The sequence below is a fragment of the Hyaena hyaena genome, unplaced genomic scaffold (assembly GCF_003009895.1).
Source record: "Hyaena hyaena isolate Hyena2069 unplaced genomic scaffold, ASM300989v1 scaffold_45, whole genome shotgun sequence".
NCBI classification, from domain to species: domain Eukaryota; kingdom Metazoa; phylum Chordata; class Mammalia; order Carnivora; family Hyaenidae; genus Hyaena; species Hyaena hyaena.
In genome coordinates, this window is record NW_024080677.1 from 2,165,598 (window position 1) to 2,183,508 (window position 17,911).

At 35.6% G+C, this 17,911-nt stretch overlaps 1 protein-coding gene across 2 annotated transcripts in view; it reads right to left on the minus strand.

Moving 5' to 3' along the window:
* Positions 1-17,911, minus strand: part of ACAP2 (ArfGAP with coiled-coil, ankyrin repeat and PH domains 2) — a 147,201-nt gene that overhangs the window by 1,576 nt on the left and 127,714 nt on the right. For both annotated transcript variants that reach the window (XM_039230373.1, XM_039230372.1), the window contains 9 exons: positions 17,304-17,512; positions 16,933-17,002; positions 14,182-14,273; positions 12,412-12,596; positions 11,440-11,532; positions 10,001-10,188; positions 9,492-9,601; positions 8,058-8,168; positions 5,701-5,762 (listed from right to left, as the gene is read on the minus strand). In XM_039230373.1, coding sequence (XP_039086304.1) covers positions 5,701-5,762; positions 8,058-8,168; positions 9,492-9,601; positions 10,001-10,188; positions 11,440-11,532; positions 12,412-12,596; positions 14,182-14,273; positions 16,933-17,002; positions 17,304-17,512 — 1,120 coding nt within the window. The remainder of the gene's footprint in view (positions 1-5,700; positions 5,763-8,057; positions 8,169-9,491; positions 9,602-10,000; positions 10,189-11,439; positions 11,533-12,411; positions 12,597-14,181; positions 14,274-16,932; positions 17,003-17,303; positions 17,513-17,911) is intronic.

The window sequence follows — 17,911 nt, forward strand, 5'->3', positions numbered from 1 at the left end:
AAAAAGCATTTTAATTTAAATAGCACATGAAAAAGAAATTTTTTTCCTTAAACTTTAAAGCTTAACTAAAAGTAATACACCTAACCCACTGCTTATGGAGCTTATAGAATAACAAAGCCTAGAAAAGGACTATAAAATCGGTTTCCCATTTCATCAGAAGTGTTTTTGCTTACTGTAGGTCACATGAGCAAGAACGCGATGACAGAAGGGGAGTAAACACCAAAGATGTCGGTTAAATCAGTGTAATGTATGCATGTATGTGTATATGTATGTACGTACGTATGTGGGTACATACGTATGTGTGTATGTGTGTATATATGTACGTGTGTACGTACGTATGTGTATGTATGTATGCACGTATGTATGTACGTATATGTGTACGTATGTACGTGTGTATGTGCGTATGTATGTGTGTACGTATGTGTGTACGTATGTATGCATGCATGTATGTGTGTGTACGTATGTATGTGTATGTTTGTATGTATGTGTGTACGTATGTGTGTACGTATGTATGCATGCATGTATGTGTGTGTACGTATGTATGTGTATGTTTGTATGTATGTGTGTACGTATGTGTGTATGTACGTACAAACAGGCTCCTAGAGAAGTAGACTGTAGATATTGATACTATAGCAGACTGAATACCGTTTTTCTTGCCATAAGAAACTAATTATATGCACACATAAAGATTAATTCCTCAAAGGATTTGTATAAAGTGAAAATCATTTTCAAGATCAATCTTTCATCATGAATACTTCCTGTTAGACAACAGGTTTACACAGAAACTTAGCATAGTTCTGTTTTCAAGATTTAAACCATCAAATAGTGTTTTAAATGATTCTTGTTGCAGCATGGTTTTATAATTATTTCCTATAAGATATCTTGCATCCATCTTATTACAAACTCATTGCTACAGTTGCTAACAGTGCAGTTAGTTTTATCAGCTTTCAAAAAGCAAGACTTCTGAGCAACAGGTGTCATACCAAACACTAGAGACTCAGAAAAAAAGGTGGAGGTGGGGGATAAAGATCTAGTAAAAAGGTCTGATAGCATAACCCAAGATTTTCAATAAAAAAAATTTTTAATACTTTTAACATTTAGCCACTTTCAATATTTTGTCCATGTAAAAAGCAAGTTATTAAAATCTCTATAGAGTTTTCATTTAATCCTGGAAATTTTCTCAGGACCTGAATCAATCAATCTACTTTAAAAAGAAAAAATACAGTAAGAAGAAAATCTTAATCGTTGCCTAAGAGTAGCCTCTAACTCATATTATGTTATTGAAGCAATAAAAATAAAATTTGATAGACTGGAACAACTGTTAAGACGATCCAATTACACCCGTGATTTTTTTACAAGTTAAACTCCATGTTAAAAGACAGACTACAAACCTATTCTCATTTTTAGCCATTCTAAAAGATATAAAATAAACTGAGAAGAGACCAACATTAAATGTCAATTAACAAACCATACAAAATATTTAAAAATTCATATTCTTAGATGTTGAATTAAAATATTTAAAATATTTATTGTAAACATTATAAATATTTTTAAAATACTATCTAAACTTCAGAGTCTGGAATTTTACTTTCCAAGGAAGTGTAAAGTGCAGGTTATAATACAAAAATAACACACTGATTTTACCATTCAACACCAGAAGTAACTTAAAAGGCACACATTATACATTCAAGAAGAAACAGGAAGAGGGAAGTAGCAGACGCTAATGCCAAATACTTTACAGATAGCACCAGATGAGCATTCTTAAGAATTACAACAGTACAATGGCAATATATGGCTTCTACTATTAGCAATGCATATTTTGTATAACAAACTGTAGGGTTTTTTCTTTTTGTGGTTTTCCAGCTTTTGTTCTTAAATCATCTAGTACCTACTACACAAGTACATTTTAGTGGAACCATTGTACCATGCAAAACACATTATAAGATCTTTTATTCACTGAATTAAATGCTTCCTTGAAGGAAAGTGTTGGTGCTACACTAATCATTGGTTTCACGAATACATTTTAAGAGTTAATACAATACAAAAGGAAGTCTCACCTTCGCACACACACACACACAAAACTTTCTGTTAACATTCAGTTTCTAACAAAACACTAATTAATGGACTATCAATAAAATATCTTCTTAGGCCTCAAAATATATTATCAAAAAGCAAACATTACAATAACAATAGTGACTAGGATATTTAATATAGTTAACATAAATTGAGCTTCAATGTGATACCTTGAGATTTAAATATATTTCTAGTCATTTAGAATTTTTCCCAAGGCAAATGTAACTTGTCTACACTAGCATACATAAAAATAACCCAGAATTTGCTGCCCTGGAAAGTTCACATAAGCACATTTAACAGTTTATTACAAGTGATAAGCAACTAATCACCCAATATTTGTGATGCTAAGTTATAGCCTTTAAATTACTTAATCATATTCTATTTCTCTTCAGAAAGTTAACTTTTCTATGTGCCCAGACAGTTCATAATCTTTAAAAAGTGGACTGCTATATGTCCACTGATAGTTCAAAAACAGTTTTTTGATTTTTGGTATTCAGAATATCCATTGCAACAGCAATTATGATGATCCAAGACTTGCTGATTTTGCTCTCAAAATGCACTCCCCTCAAAGAGATGGCAGCACGTGGGACCCCCACCTCTAGGTGATCAAGTATATGATCCCGCCCTTTCTGGGTTGATTACGGCTTCCTTTTTACAACTGATGAGATCGGGGATCAACCTTTGCTAGGGACATATTCACATAGCCAGTAGTGGCTCACTAAAGCGGTGATTTTCAACTGGCTGAGAAACTCTGCCAACAATCAAGAGGAGTCCTGGGGCCAGAGACTGTGGGAACAACGACTGAGGGCGGGGTTCGGTGTTCACTCACGGCCCAGTCCTCTCTTAAGAGTTGTAGGAACTGATAAAGAGGGATAGGTCTTCCCTTCAGGAAGTGTGTGCTCTTGTATCGCCTTGCAAAAAATAGAAAGTTTCAGTGCTTAGGGTTGTATTCAGAAGGTTCAGAAGTGTGGTTTTTCAGAAATAAATCCATGATTCCCAAAGATTATATCTGAGTCTTAAGTGATAGGGCTCTTCCATATCAAAAGATTGAAAATACCTGCATTTTAAAATTACCCAAAATTCTGAGGTATTGCTAGCGGCAACAACAACAACAACAACAACAACAGGATCCAGGTAAGACAATCGACCAAAATCAATGAGAAAAATAACAGTGACAAGTGGAGGGAAAGAAAGACCCTACTGCCTGAGCTAACATATCTACTCTCCAAAGACTCAAGAAGGAAAAGAAAAGTAGCCAGGGAGCAATTGCTGTGCCATTTCACTATGTCACCTTATAAGTATAAAGTTGTTCTGCTTTACATGTGAGACCTTCCAACTGAGTTAAAATCTAACTATTATCAAGATCATCCCCAAAAAGATCAAAATCTCATTCTATTCTTCTGATACACCATTTCCAGAATTCTGATCTATTTTTAACCTCTAAACTAAAATTTGAGAGTGGCGGGAAAGCCTGTTTTTATTTTTAATGAGGCTTTCTAAAAAAAATGTTTATTTATTTTTGAGAGAGAGATATAGCACTTGAGAATTGGGGGGCAGAGAAAGAGGGGGACAGACGATCCGAAGCAGGCTCTGTGCTGACAGCAGCGAGCCTGACATGGGGCTCAAACCCACAAACTGTGAGATGGTGACCTGAGCTGAAGTTGGACATGTAACCAACTGAGCCACCCAGGCGCCCCAAAATGAGGCTTTTACAAAATTTTTTCAGTCAAATAAGTTGGAAAAATTCATTTTTCTACTGGGGAATGGAAGGTGCATACCCATAAACTTATACATAAAACAGGAGACCTCCGAATGCTCCTAAATGGTGGCAGCAGAAGCCCAAGCACTTCTGGGTGGCACCAGACGTCACAAGAACATAAAGGCTCTGTCCTTTCAAGTTTCCCAACTCCGAAGGAAAGCTGACCACTGACCTTATGACTAATGAGTTGGGTGTAACTTCATCAGCAAACTGCTTAAGGAAGAACAGCTGACCAAACATTTAAGTTTAACATTTTGGGAAAAGAACAGTTTAACTTAAAATCTTGAAGATCACTCTTACCTCACAAATATCAGGTCATTTCCTTTGAATAATTTTTATTTTTAAAGTGCTTAAACACAAAGGCCTCAAAAATGGCCTAGTAATACCCTCACTTAAGTATATCTGTTACAAAATTATAACTTATTTAAAATCTAACATTCAAGTTTAAAACAAATGGGTGAAATTCAGAATGAATGCTGAGACCTCACCCTTAATCAGCACTCTTACATCTTGATGTATCATGAGTCAGTAGTACTATTTGATCCATAGGATTAAAGTGGGGCAGCCCTAGATTAGAAGTATCTAGCTGAAGTGCCTCTGTTCTCAAAGCTCTTACTTGTTCCCTATTAAACTAGACCAACAATAAGTAGTAAATACAGTCCTCCGAGAAAAGGAATGGCCCCATATTAATTGTATGTTAATCCAGTTAAATAAAAGTTAATGGCTGAATCTAGCATAAAATACAGAAATCTCAAAACATATTTAAACAGGAAGAATAGATGATATTACCAAGCCACTTTTTAAATAATATACTAATATTCATTTTTTAAAAATCAAATATACTTATTGAAAACTAACATGACATTTCTTTTAGTCATGAATTCCTGAAATTTTTTACTAATACTTATATGAATTTAAAACAGAAAAATTAGGAATTCATATACTCAAATTCACGAACCTGAAGATCCCATTATTACTCTTTTCTTCGCAAAGAATGTCTAATTAGGATGTGTTTATCAAAGAAAGGAATCTGATTAGCAACATTTCTTCCTTTTCTTGACGTCTTGACTCAAAGGTGAAAATTTCTCAGAATGTGACTTGGGCTGATCCTGAGTTGAGATTTCTCTACCAAGTTTACTTTACCATCAGGTTCATAAAATACTGTTCTAAATACTTACATTTATCCAACAGATAATGTACAATTGCTTGGGGCAAAGCTACAAGATAAAGTGAGACCCTTTCTCTATACCTTTTAAACTAACTCCACTCCCGTTATGGGCCTCTTAAACTACTAGTAAATTTTATTTTTAAATCTAAAACTTATTTTTAGATCAGAATACAAAACTTAATTCAATAAACTTTTTTCTAGGCATTTTCCATACTTTTTATATGCCAAACACATGGTAATTTGTATTTTTCCCTGAACACAATTTATAGAAATTCCCTGAATAACAAAAAGAAAACAATTCTGTTATATTCACTTGACAGCTAAAGAGAGTTCCAAAATGAAAATGACTATTGTGCTGCTGTAAGGGTATAAAGATAGGTTATCATTCCATCCGCATCACTGGAATGTATATGGAAGACATCTGTACAGCAGATAAAGAAGTCAGCAGCCAAAGTGGAACACAGCAAATAAATGTGTACTGTAATAGGGATAGTTACAGACTTTTAAAGGCTCAGGAGTTAGCCACTCCCAAGAATTCAGTAAGTACAATACATAACAACTCACAATTTACAAGTTATAAAAACTCTAGAATATTAAGCCAGTCTGCTGAAGAACTATGAATCTTCCAATTGTAAACTAATAAATTCCTGAATGCATTTCTTATACTGCATTTCAGTATGGTTATTAGTAGAATATTGACCTGGCTGTCCATAAAGTCCTTCTGATTCCCGCATCTCTTCATTCATTCTTGCTAACCGTAACCTAAAATTAAAGGAAAGGATTTTTAGATGAAGTTACATAAATATCCATAAACCCATGAAAAGTTTAAGCAAATAAAGCAAACACCGATGTAATTTTTTCTCTTCATTGTTGTTGGCCACTATAACAGATGGGGCTTTAGTTTTAGTTTCCCTTTATACAATTCTCATGAGAGAATATAATAAAAGATTTTTTTTTTAAACTATTTTATTTTTAAGTAATCTCTACACCAAAACTGGAGCTCGGATGTACAACCTCAGGATCGAGAATTGCATGCCTGTCCGCCAAGTGAGTCAGCCAGGTGCCCTGACAAGAGAACATTTCTAACAAGTACATCTCATCACTGTTTAAGCAGGGCCCTTGGAGCACCTCCAGTAGCTGACCTCCTCTTGACTCCAGAGACTCCCTGGCTTCTATAGCAACCTGCCACACTTTAACTGCCAACTGTTGAAAGTACTGTTTCTACAGTATGGAAATGTCATAATATACAGGTTAAGCTCATTCTGCTTCACCCTGTGGTGAGGTAGTTCCAAACATGTAAATGGCACGTGCTATGTCTAGAGAGTGGAAATCTATTTTGACATATTAAATGACCACAGGTTGCCAAGATTTTCCCAAGGTTACCATTTGGTTATACACTCTTTTGTGGGGTATTCATCCTGGCAGCAGGAAGATATACAGTATTGGATTAAGAACACAAGAATCTCCTCCCATTTTCGTACTAACTTTAAACAATGTTTTGAAACAGGCAAATGTTGCCTTTGGTGCCCCTTCCTACTTTTCACTAATTGCCTGTCCTTCGGGCCAGGACCACTGAATATGCACCGCCCACCAAGTCAGCGCAGCCTCTTCTAACATGCACTTTCTGGCAACTGCAACATCTAACATGAGCTTTCCCTCTCTCAAAATACCATCACTCCCTTCCATCTATTTTCATAACCACTGCATGAGTTAATAGCATTTTAGGTCTCTCTTTGGTATTTGGACTTTTCAGAGAGGACAATTACTTTCAAAAATTATTAAATGAAACTGAAGTCCTCACACAAAGCAAAATATGAAAATTTAGACAATTTGGGAATGGTATTTTTGAGGTAAAGGGGCAGTTATTATAAGAACTGCCTGGGAAGCTGTGTCCAAGGTTCCTTTCTCTATGCTATTCCTATCTTTTCTTTAATAACTTCTCTTTCTCCAATTGTGAATCTGTAATAATTTACTAGTTCTAAATTTTCCTTCAATAGCCTCCACAATTACAATAACCTCTCCAATAGGGAAAGGACACTGAGTGCAAAGAAAGCATGTTTTACTGTTTTGCCTTGTGTTGTAATTTGGCAGGGATCAGGGAGGAGTGATAGATGACAAGCCAGGAATTCTCAGTGGGAGCTGAGGAGTTCAAGGCAGCTGGGAAAGTCTCCCTTTGTAAGTGACTGAGACTCAGGAGTGTGAATGAAACTATCTATACTCATTTAACAGGGGATCAGTAAGTCTGGGTTTTCATGCAACACAGAACACAACGAGTGACTTCATACAACATATTTCCTACATAACGATAAAGTGTGGGTGACAATCACATTTTTAGATTCCAGTGTAAACAAACAACTTTGATATAAGATGAAAATCAAATTAAGATCTCAAAAGTCCTTCCTTAACAGATCATATTCAATTGCATTCAAACATTAAAAAACAGGTATTTTTATCTTAAAATAGAGTATTCGTGTGAATAATTCCTTTCAAGAATAAGCAGATCCCTCATTATCACTGCCCAAAGGCAATGCAACTGCAAAAGTTACAAACATCAGTGCAGCTGTCCTCCCTACTTATAATCCTCTAACTTTTAAGGTAGAATAAATGCAGATTTCTGAATAGAATAATTTCCTGTTACTGTGCCAATCCACCCCCTGCCCTAGTACTACAGGGAGAATTAAAGAATCCATTTTCGAGACGCCATGGGTTTTCTGTTCCTACTGGTCATGCAGGAATAAAAAAGTGGCTAAGGACATGGGTTTTTAGAGCCAAGATTCTTAGTTTCAAATCCCAGCTCCAAACGCTATCAGTTTCTCAAATTATCTCTGGCGTGGCATTCTTATAAAATGAGGCTAATATCTTCTTCATAGGGTTGTTGTGAGAACCAAATAAGCTTATGCATGTAAAGTGCTTAATACGTTTAATGTGATTAGAGAGGTACATGGCACACATTAAATAGCCAAGTTTATAGTTCATACCTATGCAAGAAACTATGTTCAAACCCTGTACAAGTACTACATTGTCTGAAAAATAATCAAGTAAAAAGAAAACACTTACAAGGTCACTATATCAGCATTGGCTGCTTCCACAGCTATAGTCAAAGGGTCTTTCCCTTCTTCATCAGTGGCATGTTGATTGGCACCTCGTTTCAGAAATAAACATACCTGCCTGTTTAAGGAAACAGCATTTTTGATATACTACCAATAAGAGAAAAAAATAGCATTCACCATAAAAAAATAAAAAGCACTACCTAACATAAACAGCATTTCACTAGGAAATTCTGGACTCATTCTACAACTATTTATTGAACACTGGCTCTAACAAAAATTTACCATGATCAGCATTTCATAAATCTCAAGGCATCTGCCAATTTAACTTGGTGCTACATAGAATGGTGGGATGTATAAATTATGGTCCCTATCCTCACATAGTATCAGAAAAAGATGTACACATGTTTCCATAAACTTATATAAAAAAGAATCACTTAAAGTCATTATTTGGGAAAGAAGAAAGTCAAGGCAATGTTAACATCATATCAACAATAACTCAACAGCAAAGAGTATAAAGTAATCCTCCACAAATATTGATAACTTGAAGAAACTGACAAAAATGAAATATGACAGAATGAGTAAATGGAGTCTAAAAGTAAAATGGGAACAATGATTGTTTAAGAAGAAAATACACAAGATGAATTAAATACAATCACTTTTAAGTATACAAAAGTTTTTATGATGAAGTCATTGAACTCTATCTCTTTGCTGACAGAAGGAAAGAAAGTAAACTACAATAAAAACAGAAAATGCTTTAAAAAATAAAAAATCTTCAAATAAACGTAAGAAAGAATAGCTTCTTGCTTGTTGGGGTAGTAAGAATTGGATATCCTGAGATATTTTCTTTGAAAACAATGATCTATGACACAAATTTTTCATTTAAGATCAACATTTTGACTTCATTTGTACCTTCTATGAGAAAGTCCATTTTTAAAGAAAAAGTCAATTTTCAAGGCTTTATTTTCTGGGAGTCTAAATATTTCTTCAGAAGCCTCCAAGTCAATAGCACAGGCTAAAATTTACTTTAAAATTTGACATTAGCTACCCCCCTGTGAGAAAACTAAAATATCCAAAGTTACAAAACTCCCCCCAAATGTGCATGCTATGTATATATGTAAACATATACATACACAGAGTTAGTTATCTGAAAAAAAATCACCATAATTTCAGTAACAGTTTTAAATACTAAAACTGATGTATATAAACGGCAAGTAAAGTTCAAAATAAGCTTTACAATGTTCTTTTCTGAAAGTAACAGTAGCTTTTTTTCTGCAGGAGATTTTTAATCTCCATCATGACATTGAAATTCCATCATGACAATATAAGTCATTATGAAAGGTATCATTTTACAAACTCAATGGCCTTAACCTGAGAAAAAGCAAAACGATATTTCAAAGTTTTCAAATAAAACCTAGTTAAATATGCAAGCCCAGCAATTTACCCTGTGTGCCCCAAGACAGTGGCATGGTGCAGCGGGCCCCGCCCTTGCACATCTCTTTGGTTCACATTAGCACCATTCTGTAGGAGAAACTCGCATGTCACCAAAGAACCCTTAGAAGAAAAAAGAAGATAACAATATACAAAAAGCAAACAATAATATACATTTGTATTAAAAACAGGTCTTTAATAGCCTTTCTGTTTAAATTTCCCCCAAAAGAAAAACACTCCCCAATAAAAGCAGAGAAATGATAAATTATTTTCCTCCCAAGAATGACTTCTAACAGGGATTCAGCTTGCAGTTTGTGATTTAGCAAAAGACTCTACTTCCATTACCAAAATTATCTTCCATTGAGAAAAAAAAAATGACCTTACATAATCACAGTGATACTCAGAAATCACTACTAGCATTTTCTTCTACTTTTGAACCCATCTCGTAAAGCAAAACATAATGCTAAAGCCATATCAGAACGAATTATGATTTTTTATATTTCACAATGTATGAATTCATACCCCTAATACAGCCTGAATAAGTGGTGTTGCTTTATTTTCCTCTGAATTAGCCCAGTTCACATCTGCACCATGAGCCAAAGCCTCAGCCATTTTAGGAAGATTTTTTTCATATGAAGCCCTATAAAGCTGGAGTCCAGGATTAAGATGTTTAGAGTCGAGAAACACAGAAGAATCTTGCCTTTCTCCTTCTGAAAAGCAAACACAAATACACCCATAAAAGTGAGCAGGGAGGGGGAGAATGGAAGTTATTGTTTCAGAGGTACAGGGTTTCAGTTTTGTGAGATGAAGAAAGCTCTGTGCCTGGATTGTGGTTAATGGCAGCACAAAGGTCAAGAAACTCAAACTCAATTGCTACACAACTGTCCATTTAAAAATGGTGAAGATGATAAATTTTATGTTATGTACGTCTTACCACATTTTTTAAAATGAGCTCTTACTACAATGTACCACAATGTAAAAGACGTAAAAGAAACAACTAATTTAACAAAATGAGCTAATGGGAGATTTTCACAAAAATCTATTATTCCCTGATCACTGATCACTCCCCAAACTTCTCTTATAAAGACATTGATTGGTATAGTAAGCCTTTGTGGTCCTGCTGGTATGCAATGGGAGGTTAATTATAGATTAAAATGAGGTATATTCCTATGTGCATGGATTTAAGGACTCACAAGAGGTGGTAAAAATCCCTGAAGAATTTTACTACTAGACCAAACCTCACTTTATGCCTAGGATGGTCCAATATCATCACAATTTATAGTACAAGCAATTCAAAAAATTCAAAAAATGCTCACGATCCTGAATATTCTGTAAGACCAAATACAAGGAAATCATGAAGGAGAAAATATAGGAAGCAAGCACAGATCCAAAGAAAAATATAATGGGGAGGGAGTTGTTAATCTCTTTCTCCTGATAAGATAGCCACAAAAGTAAAAACATAAATACATAAATAAAAATCGAATGAAACATACAGTTCATGTGGACTAAGAAGTATACTTAGCAACTGAGTAGGCACTTTTAGCCCATATCATGGGGCTTAGAAGAAAACTTCCAAATCTGCTTTCTCATTTAACAATACCATCTAATAGGCTAACCACTTCCTTTAGAAACTCTTTAATCAGGGGCGCCTGGGTGGCTTAGTCGGTTAAGCGTCCGACTTTCGCTTAGGTCATGATCTCGCGGTTCGTGGGTTCGAGCCCCGCGTCGGGCTCTGTGCTGACTGCCAGCTCAGAGCCTGAAGCCTGTTTCAGAGTCTGTGACTCCCTCTCTCTGACCCTCCCCTGCTCACGCTGTCTCTCTCTCTCTCTCCTAGAAATAAATAAAACATTAAGAAAAAATTAAAAAAAAAAAAAAGAAACTCTTTAATCAAGATTAAGCACTAACCACATGCATTTTTCAGCAAACAATACCAATTAACATTGAATTTCACCAAAACTCACCAGTCTCATATAAACTATTGGCAGACACTGTGGAGGGTAAAGATTCTCTTCCATCATCAGAAATCTGCTGGATTCCACTATCATTACTTTTGACTGTTTTAAAGAAAAATCAGCTAGTGATTAAACTTCACACCGTTAGAAAACAATCTACTACAAACAACAAGTTTTAAAATGAGCTCAGAGACGTCAACATGAACTCAGCCACCAGCAGAATACATTTAACACAATTTTAATCCTTTTGAACACTTCGCTTATCAAAATATGAATCAATCACAAAGCCTGACAATAAACTTATCTTCAGAGTCACAACACATCTCATTACCCCATAATAGGTCAGGGGTGTTAAAGAACTTAATTAATTATATGACTGTAAGTAATGTGTAATTCTGAGACAATGGGTAACATCTAGAGAAATGGCCACACCGCACAATGACCACTGGCACAGACTTGGAATGCTCCACAAGAGTAGTACTTACTACTACGTAGTTTTGAAGAAGTATCAAAGTAGGAGAAGAGTGAATCTAGCTCATCAGGACAGAACAGAGACTCCCGCCTGGCCTCGTCGCTATTTACAGCAACCACTGAGGACATGCAAGTTAGCAAAGCACAAAGCAGGCCATAAGAAGGGAAAAGGGCAGGAAAAAACGTTACTGGGAAAAATTTAGGAGGAAAAAATAGGAAGGCTATTAGGTGGTTAATAAGATATTTAGGGCTTGTTGCCATGACAGATTTATAATTCCCATCTCCCCTTGCATTTTAAGCAGTTTTATTCCCTAGAATATACACATTACCTAGAAATGTGAATTACCAAGACGATCTTTAAATTTAACCATTTTAAAGACATAGAAATCCATTTTTTCTTTATAATACGCAGAAGACAACGGGTTTTTTCCTAACATTTAAATAATCTACAATGGCTACTAATTCAGAGATGAAGAAAGCGACCTCAGTTTAACAAGTAAGCTGTAATACCTGAACTTGGGGGAGGCACTCTGACTTGGTCACCTGGCCCAAGTTTAGAAATGCTCAGCCTCTTTTCTTCACAACTTTTGGAGACAATCCTCTTTTCCTGCTCAGGAGGTGATGATGATATAGAATATTTATCCACAAATTTCCTCTCCACATATTTTGCTTTGATATATGTCTCTTTCTCCTGTCTGGTACACATAAAAATGTCATGATGTTCTGCTTAATCTAATCTTAGTATGGCTGAAAAGAAGCCATTACATATTGAATATCTCCAAAAAAGCCACTAAATGTATTACTAGTTAAAACTAAATTTGTGACATTATGCAACATATTTCCTTTCCAAAGATGTAATAACCTACGATCTCGTGTTCAAATGAAATACAAACAATAAACTAAATGAAAAATCACAAGTATTAACATGGTAGTCTCTTATTCTCTGAATTTCTGTGCTCATTCATTTCTATACATATTCCCTTGAAATGAAATGAAAACATTTCCAAGAAAATGGAAAACATTACAAAGAAAATTATAAAAATTTATGGAAATTAACTTTAATTTCATTCTCCTCCAATAGAAAATGTCACATACTGAACTATCACTCTTGACGGCCATAATTTTTCCTAAGACAACTACTTTAAAACAACATAGCATTCCTAAATAAGGAGGAAGAAAATATGTCACATTTTAAACTTTATGAAACAATCATAAAATACCAAATCTGTTTTATACCTTTTCTTATTATATCCTTTTGATATGGCTAAATCTTTGGCTAAAATAGAAGATATTTCAAGGTCTGAAATAACTCAGCCATGTGTTATCAAATCTCATTTAAGTGATATTAGTGCAGAAAACAGTAACTTTAAAATATTATTGATTATACATAAAGATTTAGTTAAAGATAAAATCCCAACATAGGATTACAGCAAATAAAATTTTAATGCTCAAACTAAAGAATCATAAAGACTAAAAGCAACATCAATAAAAAATAATTACGTATCTTGAAGGCACTCTTAGACACTTCATTCAATGAGCCTCCATGTATAGAATTGGAAGTATAATTTCAACCATAGCAATTAAGTACTCCCTCCCATACCAGAAGCTTCTCTTTTGCCTTTAATTCTTTAACATCATAATGCCATGTATTAAGTATGTGTTTCACAGATTTATTGAACTAAGTTAAACAATGTAAAATTATTCATTGTTGGTAATAGAAACTTGATCCTTAGAGACATTAACAAACAGATTATCTCTTTTTAAAGCCCTGCCAAATACAGAATCAGTCTACTTTAACTGCTAAGAGCTTTTGCATTCTATGTAGAGACTTAATTTTTGAGACTGTCATCTGGAGACTGTAGTTTATTACATAATCAATAAAAAATAATTATCTAATACATATCCAAGAAAAGAGATAGCCATCTTTAAAAAAAAAACTTTTTAATTCTTTATTTATGTTGAGAGAAACAGACAGACAGTGAGGGAGGGGCAGAGAGAGAGAATCCCAGGCAGGCTTCATGCTGTCTGCACAGAGCCCAACATGGGACTCAAAATCATGAACCGTGAGATCAGGACCTGAGCCAAAACCAAGAGTTGGACACTTAACCAACTGAGCCACCCAGGTGCCCCGATAGCCATATTTTAACAGAAGCAGTACTGTTCTCTTCTAAACAGTCTGCTTCAATATTACATATCAATTATAGTGAAATAAAATCATAGTATATTCCTGCTTACGGAAAAAAAAAGGTAACAACACATGGAGATAATTGAAATTAGTACCTTTGTCCTGGTTGTGGTTTCTTTACTCCCATTTTTTCCACTTTAGCTTCATAAACTCGGTTTATAACATCATTTCCCAATTCACACATAAGCTGTTTGGCAAGAAAATAGGAAAATAAGCTACAAATTCCTAAAAATACTGTAACAGTCCTTAAAGCAAGTACAGCTAACTCATTCCTTTCACACATTCTGTAAATGCTGATCCCACAAAGTTTAAAGTTAAAACAAAATGAGACAAGGACTAAGAGCAATATCGTCATTTTGCCATTACCAGAATTCCTCCCCCTAGAAGACTGCCACTAGAAGGTTTCTCCTCACTCATCTTCGCTCAACGATGGCTAACAAAATGCTGCAGATTATTCACAATGCTTGGTAAACTAAATGAAAAAAGAAGACCGAGACCAAACAGACTAAGTTTTAAACAACTCAAAATGGAAGTAAGCTATTTTCTCCTTATATTTTATATATAAGAATTGCAAAAAGGGGCACCACGGTGGCTCAGTGGGTTAAGGATCTGACACTTGATCTCAGCTCAAGTCATGATCTCAGGACTCGTGAGCTCAAGTCCCACCTCGTAGGGCTCTGTGATGACAGGGCAAGCATACTTGGGATTCTCTCTCCCCTCTCCTTGTCCCTCTCTCAAAATATATAAATGAATTAAAAAAAAAAGAACTGCAAAATATTTTGTTTAAAATTTTCAATTATGTTAATGTACCAGACAGCTATGTTTCAAACAAATGTTAAAAACTGAACTTATTAATAAGCTCACATCTACAAAACTGATGCAGAAATTAGATTTCTACCTCTCATTCCCCCCACTTTCTTCTCTTTTAAATTCATAACAATTAATAGAATCTATCTAATTAGGACTCCACCTTAGGAACCAATTTATTACTTTCATCCAGATGTTTATGCAATAATTCCACAAAGCTGATTTTTCTTTTACTTTACATAATTGAAAAGGTCACCATAGATAAATTGAAATTTATCTATGGGTTGAAATAAAAATACAAGTACGTTGAGAAACAATTTTTGGGGTGCCTGGGTGGCTCAGTCAGTTAAGTGCCTGACTTACGCTAAGGTCATGATTTTGTGGTTTGTGAGTTTGAGCTCTGAATCGGGCTCTGTGCTGACAGCTCAGAGTCTAGAGCCTGTTTCTGATTCTGTATCTCCCTCTCTCTCTCTGCCCCAACCTGCTCTCACTGTACCTATCTCAAAAATAAAACAAACGTTAACAAAAAAAACCCCACAATTTTCAGGCAGAAATAAATGCAGAATATACCACAATCTCTAAACAAATATATATTTTTTTTACAAGATGATAACTAAATGGTGGGAATTAAAAGGAATATATTAGTAACCAATATATGAGTTTTATAAATCTTACAGAAATCCAGCTGTGATCTAAAATTACTTATGCGGGGGAGCCTGGGTGGCTCAGTCGGTTAAGCATCCAATTTTGGCTCAGGTCATGATCTCACAGTTCATGGGTTCAAGCCCTGTGTCGGGCTCTGTGCTGACAGCTAGCTCAGAGCCTGGAGACTGTTTCAAATTCTGTGTCTCCTTCGCTCTGACTCTCCCCTGCTCACGCTGTACCTCTCTCTCTCTCTCAGAAATAAATTTTAAAAAATAATGATAAAATAAAATTACTTATGGCGTTTTCATGTATTATGAGTCCTCACACAAGGAAAAGGGATGCCTTAGTTTGCTGACTTACCTTGAGAAACGTAAATTTGCAAAAAGTCCTATGTTAAAATGGCTCAATGATAACAATATGCAATACCAATCCATTAGGGAGTGCACTCATACATCTCATACTTTTAACAAAAATTTATATGATTATAAAAGATTAAAATTAAGGCACATATTTGAAGATTATTCTTTAAGAAAACATAAAATATGTAGGAATGTGTTTTTCTTAAAAGGTGAAGTGACTCGCAGTTAAGAATGCTACATAAACTTAGCGATTTAAAAACCCAATATGAAAACACCAGATTTAACAAAATAGCCTCAGAGGCATTCCAATACAATTTAGTTTATTGTAAGCATGGAGAAACTCTATATACTTATTTTTAAAAGCTTATTTACTTATTTTGAGAGACAGTGTACACACACATGCCTGCCAGTGGGGGAGGGGCAAAATCAGTCAGGGAGAGAAAATCTCACACAGGTGCTGCTCAGTCAACACAGAGCCCAATGTGGGGCTCAAGAACCGACAAACTATGAGATCATGACCCAAGCCAAAATCAAGAATTGGATGCTTAATTGACTGAACCACCCAGGCACCCCCCTATTTACTTATTTTTTAAATAGGCTCCACACCCGGCAGAGCCCAATACACAACTTGAACTCGTGACCTGAGCAGAGATCAAGAGTGGGATGCTTAACCAACTAAGCCACCTAAGGCAACCCTAGAAACTCATACATTTTATAAATAAAGATTCTAAAATCTTGGGGCACCTGGGCGGCTCAGTTGGTTAAGTGTCCGACATCAGCTCAGGGCATGATCTCACAGTTTGTGTCAAGCCCCGCGTTGGGCTCTCTGCTGAGAGCTCAGAGCCTAGAGCCTGCTTTGGAGAGAGAGAGAGAGAGAGAGAGAGTCTCTCTCTCTCTCTCTCCACCCCTCCCTACTGTCACTCTCTCTCTTTCTCAAAAGTGAATAAACATTAAAAAAAAAAAATTTTTTTAAAGATTCTAAAATCTTGACATTTTATGTGAAATTCTTAAACATTTCTAAGTATTTTATTTTACCTTTAAAAGTTCAGGCTCCCAGGTGTCTAAAGTTAAAGATCGTACTTTTGAAAAATGAACTCCAAGACTCCTAAGCGAGGAAAAAAAGACTATATTATTCTCCTTTAATGGGATACAGTCGCTGATACAGCCCTCAACAGGTAGGTAAATAAGGAGAGTTCTTAAATGGTAAACGGTAAAACAAAATCCTCTAAAGCACCCCGCAAACTAGATTTTTATCCACACTACAAAAGGAACAAGGATACAAATGACAGTCAAATTAAGGCAAATGGAAAGGGACCCCTAACCAATGCGACACAATAATTTACTATGCGTGTTTACCCAAAGGAAGTCTTCCCCCGCCTCCCCCCGCCCTGGGCAGGCCTACCCACCGGTGGATCCCAGAGCACTCGATACACAGGGTGATGCCCAGGTTGATGCTGGCCCACCGCGGGTCTGCCAGACCACAGTCACAACAGCTGGCATTGCCAGGGATACACTGGACTCGCTGCAGTGCACTTTCTCCTTTCAATAGTTTATCTTTTGACTCATTTCCAGAATCCAGGCTTCCTGTGGATGGAGATGATTTCTTATCCAGCTTCTAAAAGAATTAAGAATTATTTGTTTAAAAAAAAAAGATTAGTACTATGCTGTACATTACATGCTCCAAACAAAACCTTCCAATCAATAAACTGGAGGCTTCTCTCTACTACAAAGCTGTCATCCTCAAGACAGTATGGTATTGGCACAAAAACAGACACATAGACCAATGGAACAGAATTGAGAACTCAGAAGTGGACACAAAAATATACAGCCAACTGATCTTTGACAAAGCAGGAAAGAATATTCAATGGAAAAAAGACAGCCTTTTTAACAGATGGTGTTGGGAGAACTGGACAGCAACATGCAGAAGAATGAAACTAGATCATTTTCTCACACCATGCACAAAAATCAACTCAAAATGGATAAAGGACCTGAACGTGAGACAGGAAACTATCAA